This window comes from Sardina pilchardus, chromosome 12 (assembly GCF_963854185.1).
Source record: "Sardina pilchardus chromosome 12, fSarPil1.1, whole genome shotgun sequence".
NCBI classification, from domain to species: Eukaryota; Metazoa; Chordata; class Actinopteri; order Clupeiformes; family Clupeidae; genus Sardina; species Sardina pilchardus.
In genome coordinates this window covers 8,841,671-8,865,285 of record NC_085005.1, presented here as the reverse complement: position 1 = coordinate 8,865,285, position 23,615 = coordinate 8,841,671, and the positions used below count along the sequence as shown (strand labels likewise).

Below are 23,615 nucleotides of genomic sequence, written 5' to 3'. Positions count from 1 at the left end.
TCAAATTCTTACTGAAATTATCTTTTTTATTATACTTACGAAGTCAACATTTGCATTGCTTTTGAATTAGATAAGAAAAATAAAATAACAAAAAAGAAATATAGTAAAATGAATATGATATCATAAAATAAAGTATAGTGAAAGAGATCTGACAGTGGACTAAGACAAATTGTCTTCAATGTTACATTTTAAGACACAATTTATTAATCCATTGGCAGATAAATGTACTTGTTTTTTTATATCTTAATTTTGACCGCCGCTTTTTTGTCTTCCGTCATCTACTGCTACTACTGAATTTTTGGTCAACAATTTCTGGGACACCGTAACACCGGGGCACATGAAACTTGGTGGGCATGTAGCCCCAGTAGTCCTTTACACACACACACACACACACACTCTTATACACAAAAGCAAACTCACACATGCACACTCATATACATATGAGCTGCAAGAGTAGGAGATATATGCATATAAATTGCACAAATAGGAGATACAGACAAGTTTTGTGGAGAGAATGTGCAGAACTATAAACAACAGTCATATTTTGTTTAAGAAGATTTTTACTTATTTAAAGGTGACATAGAATGGAAACCATTGTTGTCTTGGTTTTGATGAATTAGAAGAGGTTGTGCATAACCAAAGAGCTAGCATGAACATGAGGCATGGTTGTGTGCCCTCCTCATATGGAAATCTTCCATGGAAATAGCCACTAAAAATGGGTGAATTAGAACAAAGCCAATATCGCAAAGCCGTTGAAGTTCAATTGGGGTTGCCAAAGAGGGTGCCATTTAGTCAAAAGGACCATTTCAATACCCAGCCTACAGTCAAGGTTTTAATTGGGCTAGTAAAATGGCAATTGAGTTTATTTTTTTATAAATCAAAGTTGAATATATACTACCGTAAAACTCCAAACAATAGCCCGGGCTTTTATTTTGCCAAATCGCCAAAATGCACCGGCGTGTATTTGAGACAGGCGTCTATATGAGACAGGCGTTTAATTTAGTGTTGTTAGTTGAGTGTAGGTTTATTGTAGGATTAGAAATAACTACCCAATAGCATAAGCAGTCGGAAAGCATGACAACAGGAGGTTACCACATTATATTACGGTAGGCTACTTTATTTAGCCTATAATTCGAATGTGTTTCACAAATCAGATCATATTAGAATTAGCCTACTATTAGATATGTCTTAAATTATTGGCAGCTTAAAATAGGCCTAACGAAACGATGTGACAGCGGGCTGAACAATTCAAGTTACCATCGAGCCTGTAAACTTGTTGCCCCTGATAACACATCAACAATAAAGAATGAATGCTACTCTGTAAAACAACTGATCCTATTAATCGCTATCACCGTGATCCTCAACTAGGCTAGACCTACTACAAGTTGATTTGCGAATTCCTCCTCCTCGTCGCTCTCCTCCACTTGCCTGCTTTGCTTGCGCAGCTCCCGATGCGCAGGGCTCTCCCTCTTTGGAGACAGACGTTACAGCTCAGCCATACGCACCCTCTTTGGATCAACCGAGAAATATCTTGCCGCTGCTTCTCCCGAATTTTGTTAGGCAAATTTGACAACTATCAGCTTAAATGTCATTTAAATCAAGTCTTCTTCTTTTCCGCCACGGTATTGAGAGAAATGCGGAGAAACGCGGGGAAACGAGAGAAAGTGAAACTAAACAAAGAAAGGTCGTGATAAAATATGTTGTCTAGTGCGCAATTTTAAAAAATGGCATTAATTAAGTAATGCAGGACATAGGCCATTGTCGAAAAAAGTTAAGCATTTGGATCTCTGGCTTTCACCTCCGCAGTCATGCAATTATAAATGTAGTGTGCGCAATCTGCACCTGCTGGCGATCTGACGGGTATAAGAAGAATAAATACAACCCGAAACTAAAAAAAACAGACCAGGCTTCTGTTGGAGACCGGCCTGTAACCCCAAATCTGTAGCCACACCGGGCGTTTAAAAGAGACATGCGTCTATTTGGGACTCGGCTATTGTTTGAAGTTTTACGGTATTTTAACATCAAAGAACACAGTACAATACTCGATTCATCCATTCTATGTCCTCTTTAAAGGGAAACTGCAGGATTGACGATTTCATCGCTGGTTTCGCTTTCGCTTTTCGTTTTTACTCGTTTTATGCTTGCATATTTCTCTGCAGAGCTTTTCCTACAGCTTTAGCGTGTATATTTTACAAAACTCCTCAAACGGTCAGTCTGCCGTGCCTTTTCATCAGAGCCATAGAAAGAGAGAGTTGCGACACTCTTCGATGTTGCCACCACGATCAAAAGTTCCAAAAAACCTGTGCTGAATGGCTGAATCGCAGGAGGGTGGGATGTACTTCCGATGCTGGAAGGTGTAATCAATTAACTCATTGACTACTGACCAAAAGATTGGCTGTAAACAGTTCCAAAAGCCCCATAACGAGGAAATAGCCTAGAAAAAGCTCTGCCATTTTTTCCTATGGAGGTCTATGGGAGTGTCGCCACTCTGTTTTATCTACCGCTCTGCTTTTCATGAGATTTCACGTGACACTTCCTGGAGTAGACCATGGGTGCGTGCCCGAGGGCTCCTGAAATTGCAAGCGTGGTTCTACCGCTACAGACCATTAGGGCGGCGGAAAAAAACCTTGTTCTACTGGTAATGACTCATTTAATCATAATAACAGTATGGAACGAATTGATTAACTGAAAAACGTTGCATAGTTTACCTTTTAAGTCAAATAATCTTACAAGAAAAGAAAGTAAGAATCCTTATACGAAAACAATACTGACTAGATTTTATCTTAATAAAAGATTGTAACACTTAATATAGCACTTTTAAGATGGCCCTGGGGACTCCTCAACTTGTCTGCTGAGCATGACAGAAGTCTGCCACTGCACATGCGCCTCTGTTTATTGAGCCTGCTAAAGGGCCGTGGTCAATAATGAAAAGTCATTTTGACTGATGAAAGAGGCAGTGTGCCATTGAGAACACTCGGTCTGCGCTTGGCTGAGACAGAGACAGATCACAAAGTTATTTTTCTATTTATTTATCTAACTGGAAAATAGAATTTTAATGTGGGAATGTTAGAAAGATGTGTGGCTTGTAGAATAATGGGTTCGTAACTTACATCACTGAATGTAGGGTTAAGGGACTGGTCATAGAGATAATGTTTATTGGTTCGAGATAATGTTTATTTCTCCCATAGGAATAGACACTGGACCTCCCGATTGACTCCTAAAGGAGAGTGGCAGTTGCGAAGTTCTCGTCCATTTCCTTCAAATGTTTCATCATGTGTTAACATATGACTAATAAACAGAAAATTGCACTTTGTCATGTCTGCATTGAGTTAAATTCAGGCAAAAACACTGTGAATGCAACTGACTCTTCAAAACAAATCTGACACAGCTATCTACGATGTGATTTGCTTGAAGCATGCATTCATTAATATGATTTAAAAGAATAAACTAAATGAGCCTGTTTCCTTTTAATGCAGGTTGCTGCCGTGGGTGAGTTGCTTCTTTCTTGGCAGCCAAATCAACTTTCTCACTGAGAACATTCCCATGACACAATAATGTTCAAATATATATATGATGCTGTCCGCTTCTGGTATGTGTGATATTTTTGCATTATATTCCAGGGCAATACCATTTCATTGGAGAGTTCATGATTGAGGGTAATTCGACTCTCACGGTAAGCCCAAAAGAGTTGAAAGGCTTAAAACTACAAGATGAGAATGCGAACGACATCGGAACCATTGAAGAGGCTGAGCTAGCAGCAGGTGAGGTGATTGTGTAATTGCTGAAAATTGAATGTTAATCACCTAATATTTCAGTATGTCTTGACAGGATTTCAGGATATACCATAGATTAAAAACTCTAGCATGCAAAACATCAACACATCTGCTATCTATCTATGGACACATTCAAGGCTATATATCTCCACTGACAGCAGTCAGGCTCATGGGAGTGGTTCAAACAGAAAACAATTTGACAATGAAAGATGTGAACAAAAGCAGCATTTATAATATAAATCAAATGTGTAATTATTAGGGAACATGCTGAAAACAGAATATGCTGGGTCATGACCAACTCGCCAAACCAGATTTAATTAAATGCATACTACTCTTATTCGTATTGAGACAAACGCAGTGACAGCTTTAAGCCTTGGGTGACAGTGGCTCAGAGGGGTCAACAGTCGAGCTCGACTCCTGACCCTGTCAAAGTGACCTGCGTGAATCTAGCCCCATGTTATTCAAAAATGATTCAAAACACTGCTATTCGTTGAGTGTTTTTAATCATTTTTGAATAACATGGCAGGCCCGCTTCACGCAGGTGTCGAAGTGTCCTTGAGCAAAACACTGCACCCCAAAGTGCTCCCGATGTGTAGGTTGGCACCTTGCATGGCATCCTACGCCATCGCAGAGTGAATGGGTGAATGTGAGGCATGAGATTGTAAAGCGCTTAAGAGTGCTCAGAGGAGTGGAAAAGTGCTACATAAAGGCAGCCCATTTACCATTGGACATATTAACAGAGAGGGTTAAAGCGGAGCGAGAGGCGCAAACGTTCAAACATTATGTTGCTCTATCTTGTCAGTAATGAAGGATCTTTGATATGTGAACACTGTGGTGATTGCTATGCTATGATAATAGGGTGATTGCTAAATATCCCAGCCCATCCAAAGCCCTTAATTGAGACACCTACAGTAGCATTGGCCGCAGCTGTGGCACCTGCACTGTGTGCCAGCAACCCGGGTTCGATTCCCGCCCTGTGTGTCTTTTCCGGGTCCCACCCCTGCTCTCTCTTCCATTCACTTCCTGTCTTTCTCCACTGTCTTATCATTAAAGGCATAAAAGGCTCCAAAAATTAAACTTTAAATAAAAAACCCTACCCTGGTCAGTGGCTTAAAATACAAACATAAATATAAAAAAATTAACTTTGAAAAGACTGTTAGAATACAGACAGATGCACATTAATCATAGTATACTTACTGTGTTGTGTGTAGAATGCCGGATTATTGGAGATGAGACAACATGCTGGTGCGGGTCTGAGTATATCTGGGATGAGACTGTGATTACGGATCACAGCATCTGCCGCAACAAACTAGAGTGTGTGGCAAACATTTCTCACTACACACCTTTGTGCATTCCCAAAATTTTAAGTGAGTATGTTGCCTGGATCCCACAGTATTAAAACAATAAATACATGTGTCTATTAGCATATATGCTGAATTTGTATATTACCTCCTTAATTGTGTTACAGTTCAACTTGAGGGAACTATGACAAAGACAAACTATGTTTCCACACCGTGGTCCTCATCGAGCCTAAATACTACAGTATGTATAATCCTATTTGGAAAACAACATCTGTGTTCATCCTACTAACTCATTCTTTAATTTGAGACAATGAGGTTCCATTTTGTTTATTGTAGCTGGCGAAAGAGTTTAACGATAACTTCAACGGATTTGAGAGCCTCACAACCACAGTAAGGTAATGGTATATTGCAATTATTGCCCTGATTCACTTTTGAGGTCTTTATAGTTTATATATCATATTCATATCCTTGGTATCTCTATAAACAATCAAAGTATGTTGATAGTGTAACACACTTATCTTCAACCTACTTAGACAGACACTTTCGGTCTCTGTTGTATTTTATGCCTCTATGCTAAACTGTTTAAATAAAGGGTTTGATTATTTGAACCAGATAGAAGACCTGCTTTAGTTTGTCATCATACGTGTTAAACAAAGTTCTTTCAGCATGTGAAGTGACATTTTGATGGAAGTTAGCATGGCTTAAAGGTGTAGTCTGTAATTCTAATCAAATACACCTCTGGGATAAGAAAAAGAAAGAGGAATACTTCCTTGGGTCAGTAAAGTTCCTGGTTTTCGTATGACCCTTTCATAGAGCTACATGTAGGCCTACCTGACAGTTCACTGTTCAGGTGTAGGCAGAACAGTGAACTAACATAACACCAACCTCTGCATTGTATTGATGTCCTTTGTGTTTTCCCCATCCCCTACACTCCAAATAGCAACTCTGGAAAGGATGCTGAGTTTGCAGTGACTATCACTGCATTATTCAAAACTTCCACACTCAATACGTTGATTAACACACTTGCTAGCGCGGTATATGCCAGCACAACAGTTGAAACTACAGGTATGTGTCCCATTCCCATCTGAAGCCTCAGTCTGCAATGAGCAGCATGCAATGAACCGTTGTTGTTTTTCATATAACCATGGCTTTTCTGTTTTTATGGTTAACCATGGTTTTTGGGGTAACCATGGAACCATGGTTTTATCGTGGTTTCAAAATGAACTTTCATTAACCATGATATTAACACCATTTTAAAAACCATAATAATTCCAGAAGTGCTATACTGTAGGTAAACCATGGTAGTGCCACGGATATTGACCCTCATTTATGAAACGTGCGTACGACCAAAAACAGGCGTAAAACAGGCGTACGCTTGTTTCACGCAAAGTATGGCATTTATCAATGTGAACGTGATCGGTGGCTATGCTCAAATCTCACGTCTAGTCTCAACTCGTGTACGCAAGTTTTTCAGGCGGCATAGCATCGCACAGCAGTAAATCGGCGGTGCATTAGAAAGTTGAATAGTTGAATTGATGGACTATCTCGGACTTAACACCTTTCCTGTACATGTGCAGCCTATCTGCTGTAATGTAGCATATTATATTGACACATTTCATGGTTTAGAATAGCCATAGGCGATGATTACTTTCTCTTTGGCAAACGCAACATTCATGAATTAGGCCTAGGGATATATATTTTAAATTATTTTCAAAGGGCAAATTTCAGTGTCGTACGGTTTTGTAATTAATGTATTTATAGTATGATGCGTTCTCTCTGCGAAAATAAAGTCTGTTGCGCATACATCGCTCTAGTTTCCCGCCTTCCTTGATGACAGCTTTTAGCTGTCAAAATTAACAAGGTTCAGCTGGACGTCACTGTGGCTTGAGATCACTAATGATCTCTTTTGGACGTATAATGCACCTTCATGTCATAAATTCTAGGGGCCATTAAAACGAGCATAATATAGGGGCGTGATATTTAAATCACCCTCGTTTCCAGCTGCCACATTTATCAACACACGTTTATTCTTACGCTGGAATTGGAGTGATACTAAAGTTTGATGAATCACACATGAGCCCCGTCGTAAGATGATTTCTGCGCTCAGATATACGCTGGTTTCTACGCTCTGTTGATAAATGAGGGCCAATAAACTGTAAAAAAGGAACATTCAGGGCTGTCCAATTTATCAAAACATATTACGTCACAATTACTTAAAACAGTCTAGTTTTGAATGACACACTTTATTGGGTTTTGTCACATTTTCTAAACCACAAAACATTACATTGAACAAACTCATGTTTTTCTTTCATACACAATGTTACTACTATAACTGCTGTTGTGCTTAGAATTACAATATACTAGTGATGTCTAGTAATACTGTGGAAGATCCATATGTGGACAAATGGCAACTTATGACATCAACGTAATTGATTCGGCCGCCATATTGGATTTAATCAAAAACACTAACAAATTTCCCTACGTCACAAATTTCAACCGATCCTCACCAAAATTGGCACAGACTATCTTCAGACCATGCCTTATTAGCGTTTTGATTTTTGTAACAATTGACTGAAGAGTTTGCCCGTCGTAGCTAATCGAAATTGCTGGCGAAGCCGCCAAACAGGAAGTGAGCTCAGATCTTAGCAGCCTTTACATCTATCAACACCAAACTTAGTATATGGACTTGTGACCCAATCAGGACGATGCCCAAGAAATTTGGTGACCTTTGACCTCAAAGGTGTCATCAACATTTGCATCTATCAAAACCAAACTTGGTATATCGCCTCGTGAACCGATCATGAGGACACCCAAGACATTTGGTGATCTTTGACCTTTAGGATACCTGCAATTAGCAAAAATACAAGTTGGCTTGTAGCTTTTGACGTGTTAGACATGATACTTGCTCTGACTGCTTACGGCCATATGTCTCATTGCGGCATTGAGCTAACAGCGTTGAGTCGCCGTGGTTACTCCGGCCTACTGCTTGGCCCCTTCATTGCTGCTTGCAGCTATATTTTAAATTAGGTTTCTATAGGCCAAGTATACGGAATAAGGAATTTGGTCTCTGCATTTCACCCATCTGTCAATTAGTGAACACACAGAGCACATAGTGAACACATAGTGAGGTGAAACACACACTAAACCAGAGCAGTGAGCTGCTATTTTATTTTTTTTGTATCTTATTTTAAGAGGGCATAGCAACCTTGATACGGGTGGGTAAATAACTACATACTACCTCCTTCTCACATCCACAGGACACGTGCACATCCACGCAAAACATTACAAATTACGCCATAACAATGGGAAACATAATTCAAGTCAATATTTCATGAATATCTTATGAAGTCTTGACGTTCAGAAAAAGTAGCTGTGTGCCCACCTTGCAGGTGCTGGACAAATGGAGAGTAACTTAGGAAGGAATGTAATGTTTACGTTACGTTACGTTTAATGCAACGTTTCGACCTAACTGGGTCTTCATCAGGCAAATGACCATTTGCCTGATGAAGACCCGGTAGGGTCGAAACGTTAAACGGGAGCAATTTATCAATGTTGCAGACAATACATTCCTTCCTATCTTATGAAGTCTACATTGAACGTCACTTTACTAAGTGTGAAGTATTCGCAAATCACTTGAGTTTAACACTGGGAGGTAAACTACATTCAGCTGACTTGTATTTGTGTAACCTGGAATGGTTGGACATTCTCAGAATCTCAGTAGCAAAAGATGAGAAATCATCTGCAAAGGTTACATTTTTATGAAACAAAAATGATTTGCTTGATCATGTTCTGCCTTTTTGGCACTAGTGGCTAAGATGTGACGTGATCAGGTTAGAGGTTTGGAACAAAAATAGCAATGTTGTCTTCCACATTTATGAAAGGTTTGGTATAAATGTTGGGTCATGTCTCAATGCATGAATGCTTTATGTGTAGTTTATGACAGCTGAATGTGTTATGAACTTACCCATCAAGTAAATTGTTTCCATATTAACTCTGTTGTGTAAAGCCTCATAAGTGTTGCTCTCTTAGGATTGGTTGAGATGTTTTCACCTAACAAGACAATACCCTATAAAGAAGAAAAGGTTGAACTGACCTGCAACTTGAACATAGATGACCCCATGAGTTCGTGTAGTTGGTTTGTCTCGCAAGACAACAATGAACCATCGGCCATTGGGAAAGGCACCCAAGTTGATGTTGAGTCTTCGTGTTCGAATGTCACAACACTTACACTGAAAAAGCCAACAGGGCTTTGGGAAGGTAAGTTCATGCCACTCGCATCAGTCAAATCATCTCAAATGGCTCTTTCTGTATCAAATCAACCAAGGTCCTCATCTCAAATTTCAACTTCTTTTCTTTTCCTTTTCTTTAATGTGATGGAAGATGCTTGGTCCGTGTATGCTTCGTTCATTTGATATTCAATTAAGAACCAAAAATCAAAACATAAAAAAAATGACTTGTTATTTCATTATTTGTTTATGAATGTGATACGAAGAAGAAAATAACGCTTTGTTTTTCAGACTTTTGATTTCGTGGTCAGATCAAAAGTAGAACATTTAAAAAACGGACTCAGGGCTAACTGATTTTGATATTTATTTTTTTCCGATTGCTGTGACCTGGAAGTCAATTCAACGTCACTTTCTTGGTCTTTCAGTGCTCAGTGTTGCCAATTTAGTGACTTATTTGTTGCTAGCTTTAGCGACTTTTGGCAATTTTAGCGACAGAAAATATTGTCTTGCAAACCAGAATCTGCGCGACTTTGCGCAACTCAGTGTCATTGTTGAATCGTCAGAAAATCATCTCCCTCCTCGTGCCTGTTTTCTTGAACATTGCATTCGCCCAAATCGTTGCTCCATGATTATAGAAGTAGCCTAATGATTAGTCTGTAGTAGCCTAGGCTTTCAGGCGATGTTATTGCATGGAAGTAGGCTACAGTGAGTTGACACACTGACGGTTTGACGCCGAAACGCGTTTGTTTTTTAGGCATGGTGCTACAATAAAGAATAAAAAGATAACGAACTATAGTGCGGTTCTTTTGCACATTTGAATTCCCTAGAAGTGGCCACTTAATTCACGCACATTGAATTGTATTACAACTTATCGCCACGAGGTGGCAGTTTAAGTCCGCTGTAGCATTGCCCCGGTGTTATGTTTGTATGTCTGCTTTTCCCCAACTACTGGTTTCTTTGCGCATGCTCGCGTTGCTCACAACAGCTGCATGAGTTTTCTGTGCCATCACTACTACAACTACTCGGACGAAAGACATGTGAAATATAGGCTATGGGCTATTTTAGCAAAAAGTGGACCACAACTTCATTCACAAGCAGAGCAAACAATTCAAATTAGAAAAACCTAGTTTGTCAGCTGAGGGGACGTTTAAATAGCCTATAGCCTAGGCTAACCATAGTCTTTAGGTTAAATTGTGTATAGCCTATGGTAAAGTTATATTCGGACTGGTCTGACAGAAGCACCAGCTGGCAATTGGAAGTCAATAAATAATTTCCGGGGTCACAGCAATCGGAAAAACATGAATATCAAAATCAATTTTGTCCCTAAGTCATTTTTTAAAATGTTCTACTTTTGATCTGACCACGAAATCGAAAGTCTGAAAAACAAAGCGTTAATTGCTTCTTCGTATCACATTCATAAACACATAATGAAATAACAAGTCATTTTTGTATGTTTTGATTTTTGATTCTCAATTGAATATCAAATGAACGAAGCATACACGGACCATGCTTCAATATGATGGATCATTATTTAGTTTTTTTCTTCATACTGTAATAGTTTTGCATTCTCTCACAATACTTTTTAATTGTTTCCCTTCCATGTTTGTTAAATGGATTTGTTTACAGTTTTTTCCAATTGCTTAAAAACAATTTTGCAATCTAGGCTGTTTTTTTTGTTTTGTTTTTTTTTAATATCAAAACATAATTCACATGACCACACACCTGAACTGGAAGATACTTAATATATCCTGAAGAATGAACCACTGCAACGAAAATTACATATAGCATGATCAAAATCAAACTTTTGTAGGCTACCAAGTGGCGCACACTTACCAGATTTTTAACCACTTTTGGGCATAATGAAAATCACTCTCATTTTCAGTATGCTTGGCCATAATACTAAAATAGTTCAAATTGTAACGTCATTTTGAATGGCAGTGTTTTGATATGGCAAACATGTGACTTTATGTCAGAACAGTAATCAGTGCATTATAAAAGTGCCAATTTGAATTGCAAAATGTGTTTAAAGCAGAAAATGTGTTTAGACTTTTTTGGAGACTTAAGAGGTTTCACTCTCTGTTTGTCAGTTGAAATAATCAAGCATTTCATTTTAGTAATTAGAGAAAACTGTAGTATGTCCTTGAATGGGGGGTCATGCAATGATGTGGCCTGCTTTCCAACCCTAGCTTCGGAATGGGCATAGCCTTTGAAACCACACCAACACTCAGGATGAAGTTACATACATTGACACATTCTGGAAAAGTATTTTGGAAAAGTATTTGGCAGGCATTGCTACTACCATTTACCATTTGTCTCGAAACTAACGTCATCTTCTCTCATCAATGAGTGGCCCTCAATCCTGGTGGCTGAGACTAAATACTCCACACACTGTGCGATTTTGCAAAGCCTTAAAGGGATATTCCGCCATTTTTGGAAATACGCTCATTTTCCACCTCCCCTCGAGCAAAACAATCGATATTTACCTTGTTCCCGTTCATCCAGCCATTCTGTGAGTCTGGCGATACAACTTTTAGCTTCAGCCTAGCATAGATCACTGAATCGGATTAGACCATTAGCTTCTCGCCTGCTAGCTTCATGTTTAAAAGTGACTAATATTTCTGGTAATTTTCCCATTTAAAACGTGTCTCCTCTCAAGTTAGAAAGTGCAATAAGACCAACTGAAAATGAACCCTGCCGTTTTTCTAGGCTGATTTGACATGGAACTACATTCTCATCTGGCGTAATAATCAAGGCAACTTGCAGCTACTGGCACTACTACTGCTTGATGTCTATGGGGACTATTTTCAGATGCTGCGTACGATATCACTGCGCCTATGGTACGTTTGCAAGTTGCCTTGATTATTACGCCAGATGAGAGTGTAGTTCCATGTCAAATCAGCCTAGAAAAACGCCAGGTTTCATTTTCAGTTGGTCAAGAGTGCGTTTACATGGACATTAATATTCCGATATTAACCTGGTTAAGACCATATTCAGAATAAGATACTCCCATGTAAACATCATTTTCCGATTGCCTTTACCAGAATAAGGTCATTTTCGGAATAAGCATAACCGGAATGAAATAGGTGGAGTATTCCGATCATATTCTGGTTATTTAGGTGCATTCTAGACATGTAAACACCTTATTCGGAATAATGAAGTTCTATTGGAATATGCACGGTATTTCGCGACAATTAAACACAGCATTATGGCAAATAACAACAAACTGTTTGACGGCCCATGGTATTTTTCTGTCGCGACAGTAAAAGAAACGAAAAAGAACTTCTGGCGGCAAACTTTTCAAAGTTATTTATAAGCGGAGCCTCAGAAAAGATGTCGAGAATGAAGAAGAAGTTAGGCTACACTTTGAAGCGAGGAAGAAATACGTTAGACGGCATAGTAGCGACATAGGCCTACAGTAGGCTATGTGGCAGAGCATAGCTAGTGATAAAGTTACTATGGAAACATTCAGGGAAGGCACGTTAGAACTTTCATTAATCAGAGTATGCTGCGTGTCATGTAAACTGGAATATGAACGGAGTATTCTTTTAATAACTCATGTAAACACCTTATTCTGAATATTGTCAATATTCAGAATAAGGTCCATATTCGGAATATTAATGTCCGTGTAAACGCACTCAATCACAAGATCGGGAAATTGTGTTTTATATGTAAAAACTGTTGCCAAAAGGGGGATCGATTCAAGAGATGTGTTCAGGCAACTTGGAATTTGGTCTAGAGAATGGAGTTTAGTTATACTGGGTAAACCCAGCCCGATCTGCCTGCGATTGAATTTGGCCCTGCAGCTTACAGTAGGTTGGATACATGCGCATTAATCTCCCCTGCTTCCTGTCCACGTTTTGCTGGAACCAATCACAAACAAAGTGCTGCCTCCCCATACTAATGTTCAATCTTAGAAGATTGATCTTAATATGGTGATACTGAAGTGTTTTAGTAATTGTGAAAAAATGTAACATGGTCTCTATCTATATAGCACACATCCTGAAGGATTTCTCTCTTTCCCTTTTCATTTAGGTGTGTATACATGCAAGTTTATTCAGGGTTCAGTTGCACACAAGGCCTCCGGAGAGGAGTTACACATTGACACGCTTCCAGACAAGATCACAATATTAAGTGAGACAGCAGACTGCACAAGTTCATCCTCAGTTGATGTGAAGGTCGAATGTCGAATTCCCCGTCCTACCCCTACTGCTGCCATTGTGAATTACAGGGTCATCCTTGACACACCACCAAAGGAAGAGGGACGGATGATGAGAGACGGTAAGAGCCATGATCAGGAGTGAAGTGGGCGTTGGACGCTGGGGTACTCCGTCCGCCCACTTCTCCCTACGTGAGATATAAAAAAAATAACAAATATAAAATGGCCTACAACTTATGTCAAACTGTAGCTTATTGGCAATGGTGAAAAATAACCTGAATAGGCTATATGAGACATCTCCAATACTGTTATATTGGCCACGACATGAGGGGGGATGCACACACATTCACGTTCATAATCAAAGTTCCCATCTAAGTTATGCTGAGTATGATTTGGAATAGCCTAATAATCACATGGCCCCATAATTTTGGAGTATAGTAGTAAAGCATTAAATGTAACGTCAGTTCAACTGGTGATTTGAAGATTTAGTTCAACCTAGCATTAAATAGGCTAAACCAGCATTTCTCAAACTAATGGGTCCGCAACCTGGACACTGCTGGTCTTCGGAGTTGCGGAGTGATGACGTGACCTGGACCTTTGCAGTATCAGTGATCGGTTACTGAAAAACTTTAACTTTCTGATCAATTGAAATGATTTACTCTGGCCAAGATAGCAACCAGAACTCCACTGCTGAATTAAGAAATAGTGATGACCACAAAGAAACTACTACTATTTAAAGTATGGTCAGGAACTACCAGCAAAGCCTTTACAGAGACTAACTACCAGGCACAGACCACTGGTTAAAAAAAATCCCTGCTCTAAGCACACCCAGTAGCATATCTATAGCCATCACACTATCTGCCGTGTCAGTTGTGTCCTTTGTCCATATACAAATATATATATTTATATGTGTATTTATATATATATATATTTGTATAACCAATAACCTTTCGCCCTCTACTGGGAACCAAGGGTAATAGACTAGTTATTCTCATTTTGTCCATGCCTCCAGCTTGAGTGACTGAAATGTTAGCTTTGATAAAGAACACAGGTTTTAGCCAACAGTCACGCAACATGAGCTAGTTTAGTGTAGCTGTGCACACACGTAACACACACTCTTAGACCACAGCAGCAGATCACTATCTTTCTCAATATTTGTTAGAATGGAGAATTCCGGAGATTTTCACATACAGTAGCCTACTTCTCGAGGTCTCTAGAGGTGCTACCAGGCAGCTACACTCTTTTTTTAAAGTATATTTTTTGGGGCTTTTTTTGCCTTTATTTCTATAGGACAGTGAAGGGTGAGACAGGAAACAAGTGGGAGGGAGAGATGGGGTGGGACCGGGAAATGACCGCAGGCCGGACTCGAACCCATATGCGGCACGAGCGCTGCAACCTGCTGCGCCACAGCGCTCCCCAGGCAGCTACACTCTAAGGGCATGAACATGGGGCCTCATGAACATGCTGCCAGATTGTACTGTAGCAGTGTAGCTTCGCACAGATAATACTGTACACAGTGACCTTGAGAAGCAGAGATCTATGTGAAAAATCCCTGAAATTCTCCTTTCACTTGATCAATCATGTGTACTGTAGAACAAACTAGCAGATTTCTGATTGTTCTTTGGTCGTAATGTGGGTGTTTAATTTTTCTTCAGGTTTCGATTCAAACGAAATTTGGTATAAAAAGGAAATAAGCATATCTTGTGATGATAAAACAAAAAAGGTTCAACTCACGACATGTCGGTTCGAAAACAACAGCAGTGGGAAAGTAGAAAAATCCATAAGCATCCCAATTCTCCAAGGTAAGTGACACAGAAGTTTTTGTTCTGTTTTGCATTTTAGTGTGTGTACTGTATACCATACAACTCACAGAAGAAATGTGTCATTTGTATCAAGCGAATGACCGATTCTGTATAGAAGAATTGCCTTGGCCAAAAACCAAGGCTGGTGAAGAAGCCTCAGGGTCTTGCCCAACTGGAAGGGTAGGCTACACGAGCCGCAAGTGTGATAAAGATGGTAAATGGGAGAAAGTGCTGGACTACTGTGTGAATGAGGCCATAAACAAGTTGAGTTCTTCTGTAGAGGTAGGTCTATGGCCTCAGTTATTCAGCACAACATGGATAAAATACCAGCCCTTTAGTTACAGAATATCACTAATATAGCCATCTTGCTACCCCTCTTAAGTGTTTGGATGTACCATTTCAGAACTTCCAATCTGGACTGAATGCCACTCCTGAGATCGCCATGGAAATATTTTCTGGTTTGAAGAACAACAGTGCTTCTGGCACCAATATGAGTCTTGGTGATGTCACAGCCACCATAGGCATCCTGGATGGGATGAAAAAGGCATCTTCTGAACTAAGACTACAGGATGATTCAATGATGAATGTGAGCATTTAGGAGCATTTCAGTTCATATACAGCTCGGCAAAAAATTAAGAGATCACCGCATATTTTTCTGATCATCCTTCGGTTGCTTGCTGAGTGATAGGAGATGGGGTAGTTAGGCATGTATATATGTAGGCCTATATGCCCTTTCTACTGCAGAGACAAAATGTGCACAGAAACACAGGTCAGGCACATCACATTTCCTGTTGATTGAGATGTCTAAATTGTTGTTTTTAACTGAAGAGAACTTTTTTGGGAAGGCATTATTTATAAAGTCATTTCCCTAATTACAGGCAAGGCAGTTTTATTAAAGCAGATTTCTAGCAGCTCAGTGTGTTTCATAACGTAAAGAAATTAAGATACATTAGAAAATCATTCAATCATTCAATTCAATTCAATTCAATTCAACTAAAAAAACCTTTATTTATCCCTGAGAGGCAATTTCTCCATGCAGGCATAATGACATATAAGATATAACACAAAATATAAGACATAGCCTACAAGACAGGACAAAGGAGAACAGGACAGACAGGTGTGTGTTAGTCCCAGGAGAGGGAGGAGGAGGGGGCTGGGAGCACATTTAAGTTCAATAGCCTCAAAGGTAAAGGTAGCCTTCCTCCTGTTAGTTCAAAAACTCCATGTAGAACATGGGAAGAGTCTTCTAAAGCCCTTTTTTCCATTAAAAAGTTAATTAGCTTCAAAACGATGCGCATCAAAAGTTAGTGCGACACATGTGATGGAAAATGACTTATATCGCTCTAATGTCAGTTTTGTCGCGATGAGTTAATTCGCTCGCCAGAGGTGGATTAAGGAGAGTTAAATCGATTTATCTCCCTCAACAATGGAATTCTCTTCTCTGATTGGCTGATGGGGTGGCCATTAACTTCGTATAACCTGCTACCTGTGAAGTAGTTCCCGTGTCACACTTGAATATTAATTCGCCAAACTCGTTGCGAAGTTTAAATGAACTGTCACGTTGCATCCAAGCTGAAATACAGACGTGCAGAACCATAGTAACATTGTAGCGTATGACGGAGGTGGATTGTAGCTAGTTGGATGCCATTTAGCCTATAAAAGTAGCGATCTTTCAAAGTTAAAGTTTATCAGAATACTGGGATATGCCAGCTTGACAACGGGAGAGATAGAACTAACGACTGGCTTTTGGCCGTAGCATCCAGCCATTTAGAACTAACGACTGGCCTTTGGCCATAGCAACCATCCATTTTAGAACTAGTAACGGCAGTTTTGTCCTGCAAGTAGAAAGTTGATATGTGGCAGAAAGTAGTCCCACAGTCAAGACAGTTTTAGCGATGTTAACGGACGCAACGATGGAATAAAACTATGTTCTAAATATACAGGTTATGAAAACAAACGGGAGATAAGCGGGATAACGGCCTTCGAGGTCAACCGGTTCGATGGAAATAATGGCACGGCGGAGGTAACTCCGTCTCCGTGCGTCGCACGTCGCCGGAGTTCTAGACCTCCACCTAGCCATTATTTCCATCGAACCGGTCACCTCGTCGGCCGTTATCCCTTACATAAGTGTGATGGAAAAGGTTTGTAGCAAATTCTAGAATCTTTGGTTTGTAGCGATATAAGTTACTGTGACGCCTATTCAGAATGTTCACAAAGTCGGCGCTAAAATCTGAATTCTGTCTCGCGCATACAAAGACGTTCACCTCACAAGTGTTCCATTCGCTACAACTGTTGATGGAAAACCATCTAGCGCAGTAGAAATATGCGCATTAACAGGGCTCTGATGATATCATTTTGATTCGCTAGAATTTTGAATGGAAAACCATTTTAGCACTTCTTGTATCGCTCAAAATTACATCGACTTATAAGTGTTACAAGCCTGGCTCAAAGCACGCAACAGAGTAGGGAAAGGCCACACGCGGAGTAGCGATAGGCTATATATATTAGATTTATTAAATGAATAGAATTGAACAGACTAGGTTAAGTAAAATCAGTAGTGGAGTTGAACTTGGAAAAATAAAAAGTGTATGCAATGTAATGAGGTGCAGTGAATATTCACTGCACCTCATTACATTGCATACACTTTTTATTTTTCCAAGTTCAACTCCACTACTGACTTTACTTAACCTAGTCTGTTCAATTCTATTCATTTATAGAATATAATGAGGTGCAGTGAATAAGGAAAGCAAAATCCTAAATCGGCGCGGGAGAGACAGCGCAGCGGCGGTCGACCCCCAGTCTCGTCTGGAGTAGGCCTACTCTTTTAAAAGGCCCAAACCAGGAAGTGATTTACCGCGACTCCAAACACCTGCGCCCGCTTAGGCTTAGTTCACACCGGCAGTCGAAATCGGATGTCTTGCATATCCGATCAGAACCTGATCTTTCTGACTGACTGTTCTCATTGCATATTGCAAGGGATCACATCCGATCACATCCGATCTTGGCGTGCAATGCTCAGATCCGATATAAATTACACACACCTGGATTCATTAGGTAGAGTTGTACACAACCAACTTTTCATGGATGAAAGTGGATTTATTTTTTATATTTTCCAACTTATTATGCGTAGCCGCAGCGCAAATACCTCGTCATCCTTAACGTTACAGTTTTCCATGTTTCACCCTAAAATGATGTAGGCTATTGAGTCTGACGTTGGTTTTTGTTTTGCTGGTAGCCCTGGCGCACGCACTGAATCAATCAATCAATCACTTCAGTCACTCAGAATTACGTTGCAATTGTTTGTCGCAGTGCAAATGACGAAAGGGGCACTTTGAAATCCTATTCAAGTGGTTCGACTGTTCAGATTGAGTCATATCCGATAGTAAGTGATATTGAAACCACCTCCGTATGTGGTGCGAATCAGCATTGGAAAAATCTCATTTCATGCGGTTTTGTGCCGTTCAGACTACCCAAAATTCAAGCTAGATACAATTCAGATAAGCAAAAAATCGGATTTCGACTGCCAGTGTGAACTAAGCCTTAGAACATGTGTGCGCAATAATCATGTTTCTTATTTTTGATAGAGAGGGAGTGAAACCAGCATATAGATGAAAAATACAGTACACTTTCAAAAAAGGTTAAGAAATTAAAAAGAGTCGAGGTCAACACAATGCATTTGCGTATTCTCTTGTCTTTCACATGTGTATGACTAGTGCCTCTGTCCAATATATCTAATTTTGGACCTTAAGCACTTAATGAAAAAGTGGAAATTCATGAATACTGTTTGAAAAGTTCTTAAAGAACTTAAAAGAAAATAGTTAAAAATAGACTGAAAAGTTTCAGTTACATTTTGTTTATAATACTGTAGACAAGCCAATAATTGTGTTTATAATTTATTTATTTATGAATTCCTTTTTTCCAGAATAGAAAAGGTCTGCTTCTTTTCTCATTGTATTCATTATGAGACTAAGATAATAAGAATATCTCAGTTGTACCAGGGGTGTAATTGTGGAGTCCACTGGACAATATCACAAGTCGAAGATAAAAAATCAACTTACTGATGTTACTGTCTTGTGATATGTGTTATTGTTATTGATACATTGGATGGATTTTTTTCTCTTTTAGGACTTCATAGATTCTGCAAGCAATATCCTGTCCACAGAATGGACTGATGACAACACCATCAAAGAGGAACTTTCTACAAACTACCTGCAAGCCGTTGAGGGCCTGGTGAAAAATATGGAAGTAAACCAAAGTGATGGGCACAATTCCTCAAACGTACAACTTCAAGTTTGCCGAAATGATCAAGCCTGTAACAGAACAATCTTTGGTGTGGAAATGGCATTGACAACTAAAGCACAAGCAAAAGTGGTGGCGCTAAAGGAACTGGCCAATAAACTCCCAAATAATTTCCGTAATACAGAGAGTGCTAGCATTGTGGTCTCAGCCACTCTTGATAACAACTCTGATCACACAAACATCACCCTAATATTTCCTTTCAACCAGACCACAGCCCCTCCAGGCTTCAAAATCAAATGCGTTTTCTGGCAAACCAATCAGAGCCGGTGGTCAGATGAGGGTTGTGTGCGGAGAGAGACCGAGGAAAACATTATCTGTGAGTGCAACCACTTGACCTCCTTCTCATCGCTCATGTCCAAAGAGGAAGTTGACTTGCCCTTGCTGGAGGAGATCACCTACATTGCACTTGGGATTTCCATCTGTTCGCTCCTTGTCTTCCTGTTCATCGAATGCCTAGTTTGGAGTGCCATCGTCAAGTCCAACCTCTCCCATTACCGTCACACATCCTTGGTCAACATTGCTGTCTCTCTGCTGCTTGCCGACTGCAGCTTCCTTGCCTCAGCATTTCCAGACAAACTTGGAAAGCTAACATGCTTGGCCTTGGTGCTGGCAAAGCACTTCTTCTTCACGGCCATGTTCTTCTGGATGCTCTGCTTGAGCCTAATGCTTCTCCACCAACTCATCTTCGTCTTCAGTCCACTCAGGAAAAGAGTCTTCATGATCTTGTCCTTCACCGTCGGCTATGGCGGCCCCACAGTGGCAGTTGGTGTCTCATATGTATACTACAATATACTAGAGAAGGAGCCAGGGAGCAGTTACCATGACCCAGAGACGTGCTGGTTGAGGTTCGAAGGGCCAATGAAAGGCTCACTTCATGCTTTCCTGTTCCCGGTGGGAGTCATCACGCTGATGAACCTGATCTCCATGGTGGTAGTGATAGTTACCCTCCTGAGGCCAAAGGTTTCAGAGGGCAAGACGGACGACAAGGAGACTCTGAGAAGCATCATAAAAGCGATTGTTTTTCTGACCCCTGTCTTTGGTGGAACATGGATTCTTGGACTTGTTTCATTCTCGATGGATAGCAAAAGCCCTCTTAAAACAATACTTGACTATGCCTTCACCATTACCAACTCTCTTCAGGTATGTTTCATTTTTTTTTAACTAATATCTCAATTAAGTCATATTTTTGAGGATGTATATTTTTTTACTTTTTTTTTTTTTTTTAATTTGTAGGGCTTCTTAATCTTAGTAACAGGATGTCTTGGCGAAAAACGGGTAAATGAAAATGTCCTCTCTAAAGCATGCATACTGTATATTGTTAAGCTCTTTTCACAGGACTTTTGCAGTAACATTTTCTTCGCATTTTGTTTCAATCAGGTTCGAGAGGAGGTCCTGAAATACATACAGGGCTCGGTGAGGTCCCTTACCAATGCAACACTAATCCCTCTGCCCATGTCTTCATAAATGCTGTTGTATAGTATGGTTTTACTGATCTCTTGTCAAATTTTCATAGAGATCAACAAAAAGTGAGAGCAAGCAAAACCTGACAACATCCATTAAGAAGTGATCCCTTAAGGTAAGCAAAAATTCCCTTGGAGCCATTTTATGTCTTTTTTCTTAACTCACATTGTTTCAAGTAGATGCAAATCACCAAGTACACTAGAATCGAGGGGTCTTTAAGCTACTGTAGTAGAAATACTGTATTTCATCATTGCTTTAGTCACAACCCCAGTTTTTGATCACACCAAAACCTGGTCAACAAACTGCCCTAGTGACCCTTTGATCATTTGTTGATGAGGCCTTTCCTCTTGACACAATCAGCCTTCAAGTGCAGAGAGAACACACAGCACGGGAGGCCTCGTTTTGGGGGAAAAAACCTTTCACACATAACCGAACATCTGCGTTTTCAAGGCACTCAGATCCATACTTCTGCAGTGAACAGAGGTCGCACGTTTGACGTCAGAGCAGATTTGTTATTGTTTTGGCGCATATTCTGACGTTCGAAACCGCAAATCTCCGGTTATCTCTGGCTACACGCCAATTTATAAACGGAGAATTTGCAGACCCTCACTTTGCCCGGAGTTTTTTTTATACATTCGTTTATATGCGTTGTCATGTGGATGACAGGTCCAAACGTAGACAAATACCTTCGTTTAAGCAGATACCCGGCTACGTGTGTACGGGGCCTTAATGCGACCCACCGAGCATGTATTAGTTTATTATAGATACCAGCAACGACGTTGTGGTTAACATTACTGCAAACTGCTTTGCACTCTTCTTAGAGAACGTTTACAATGTCAATATCAAAACAACATGTTACATAGAGATGATACTCTTTGAAATCTCTATTGCAGCAAATCTAATTTGCGTTATGTTACATACTCATAACGTTACTCATAACATAATTGGGAACGCCTTTGAGCGCGCACGAGCGGGGGAGTGTTGCCAGGGGGAAAAGTGATGAACGCCTCTGAACAGATGGCGAAGGGGTGTGTGACGACAGCTAGCTCCTGTATTAAAAGTTCTGGCTCTGAATGATCAGGGCCCGTATTCAAAGAATTTTAAGGCTAGAAGTAGCTATAACAGGCAAATTTAGGAGAAACAATGGGTGTGTCACTCCTAACTTTAGGACTCCTATTTTTTTTACTAAGAGTAAGCCTAATACACAAAGCATTTTAACCCTAAAAGTAGCACTTCTGGGACAGCTTTAAAGAAGTCGAGAGGACTCCTAACTCACTAAGACCTATTCACAAACAATCCTAAACTGCTTTTAGTGGCATTTCATGTCGCGATGTTTTGAAATGGCGAGGGAATAATTGTGCATTGTAACTAAGAGATGCAATAGGCGTCACCAACAACAAAAAAACATAATTCCAAGTAAACTAAATGTAAACGTCTCATTGTTAATCAAATTAAATTGTTTCTCCTCTTTGCGAATGTACGTGTTTTCATACAGATTAATTAAAAAAATGTTGCAAAGATAGGCTACTGCTTAAATCCGTAGTGTATTTCATTACGCTACTAGATTTGCTTTGTGTTGTGTTAATCACTTTAAGTGTTCAGTCGTTTGTCTATTTGCACGTGTTTTGTTGATTTGCATGTGTTGTCATAGGTTGCACGTCATTTGCACCTGTCGGCCACCGTAACTGGTTCAGTACTTAGGTGCTTCACATTTATCTTACATGATTCAGTTGGATAAATTCATTGCTGTGACAAAATATTGTATGTCAGTTCAACCTAATAACATTGTGTATGATGATTAAATGATTCAAATTTCAGTAACACAACGAGGCTGTGTTTCATTCAAAACCAAACCATTTTATGTAATTGTTGCATTTGCTAAATTGGACAGCCCTGACTTTTCCTGTTTTACAGTGTACTGTGGGGCCAGGAAGTGACCAGCATTGTCAGCACAGCTAAATGGAAAGAAGCCATTCAGCAGCGGGGTTCACAGTGGTCACTGTTACTATGGAGTTTGTTTCTCAAAACCATAGTTACTAACCTGTTATGTTAGAAACGTACATGTAGTTGGTTGGCAATGGGTAACTGCACTGCAACCAACAAAGTTCTTAACTTAGTTTGCAGCTATGCTTTTGGGAACTGTGCCCATGGAAAGTAATCTCCCCTCAGCCTCCGGAATCAGTTCTGCATTAGCTGAGTGTTTCTTGATGTCCATACTAGCTTGATCTTTGACTTGCTGTCATGTAATGTAGGTTAGATTGTACAAAAATGCTAATGTTTGAGCTTGTATTTGAGCTTGTCTTTGAATAGAATAGTAGCTTTGATTATTTGTTGTGAACATTAATGAAGACACAATATTTTAAGGAAGAAACCCTCTCTCTAGTAGCCTACCTCCTCTTCTAGCACATATCACATCACCATCCCCTTCTAGAATTGTCACTTGATTCAATATGAGTAGTACCTATAGTAGCACTTATAGTAACTTGTCCTGTGGCACTGTACACCTTCACTGTTTACCTTTTTTGTAAGTCGCTTTGAATATAAGCTAAATGACTAAATGCTATGTAAAGAACTATCACATTATATGCCACCAGAAG

At 39.8% G+C, this 23,615-nt stretch overlaps 1 protein-coding gene across 1 annotated transcript; it reads left to right on the top strand.

Moving 5' to 3' along the window:
* The first annotated feature begins 3,651 nt into the window (after window positions 1-3,651).
* On the top strand, window positions 3,652-23,615 carry LOC134097883 (adhesion G-protein coupled receptor F2-like). The gene is made up of 15 exons (XM_062550833.1): window positions 3,652-3,761; window positions 4,985-5,140; window positions 5,242-5,315; window positions 5,411-5,469; window positions 6,015-6,139; window positions 9,104-9,331; window positions 13,333-13,578; window positions 15,112-15,258; window positions 15,353-15,540; window positions 15,662-15,844; window positions 19,384-20,697; window positions 20,791-20,832; window positions 20,935-20,970; window positions 21,071-21,133; window positions 22,933-23,615. Exons 3-14 carry the CDS (start codon window positions 5,259-5,261, stop codon window positions 21,122-21,124), a joined length of 2,679 nt encoding a protein of 892 aa, XP_062406817.1. The 5' UTR covers window positions 3,652-3,761; window positions 4,985-5,140; window positions 5,242-5,258; the 3' UTR covers window positions 21,125-21,133; window positions 22,933-23,615.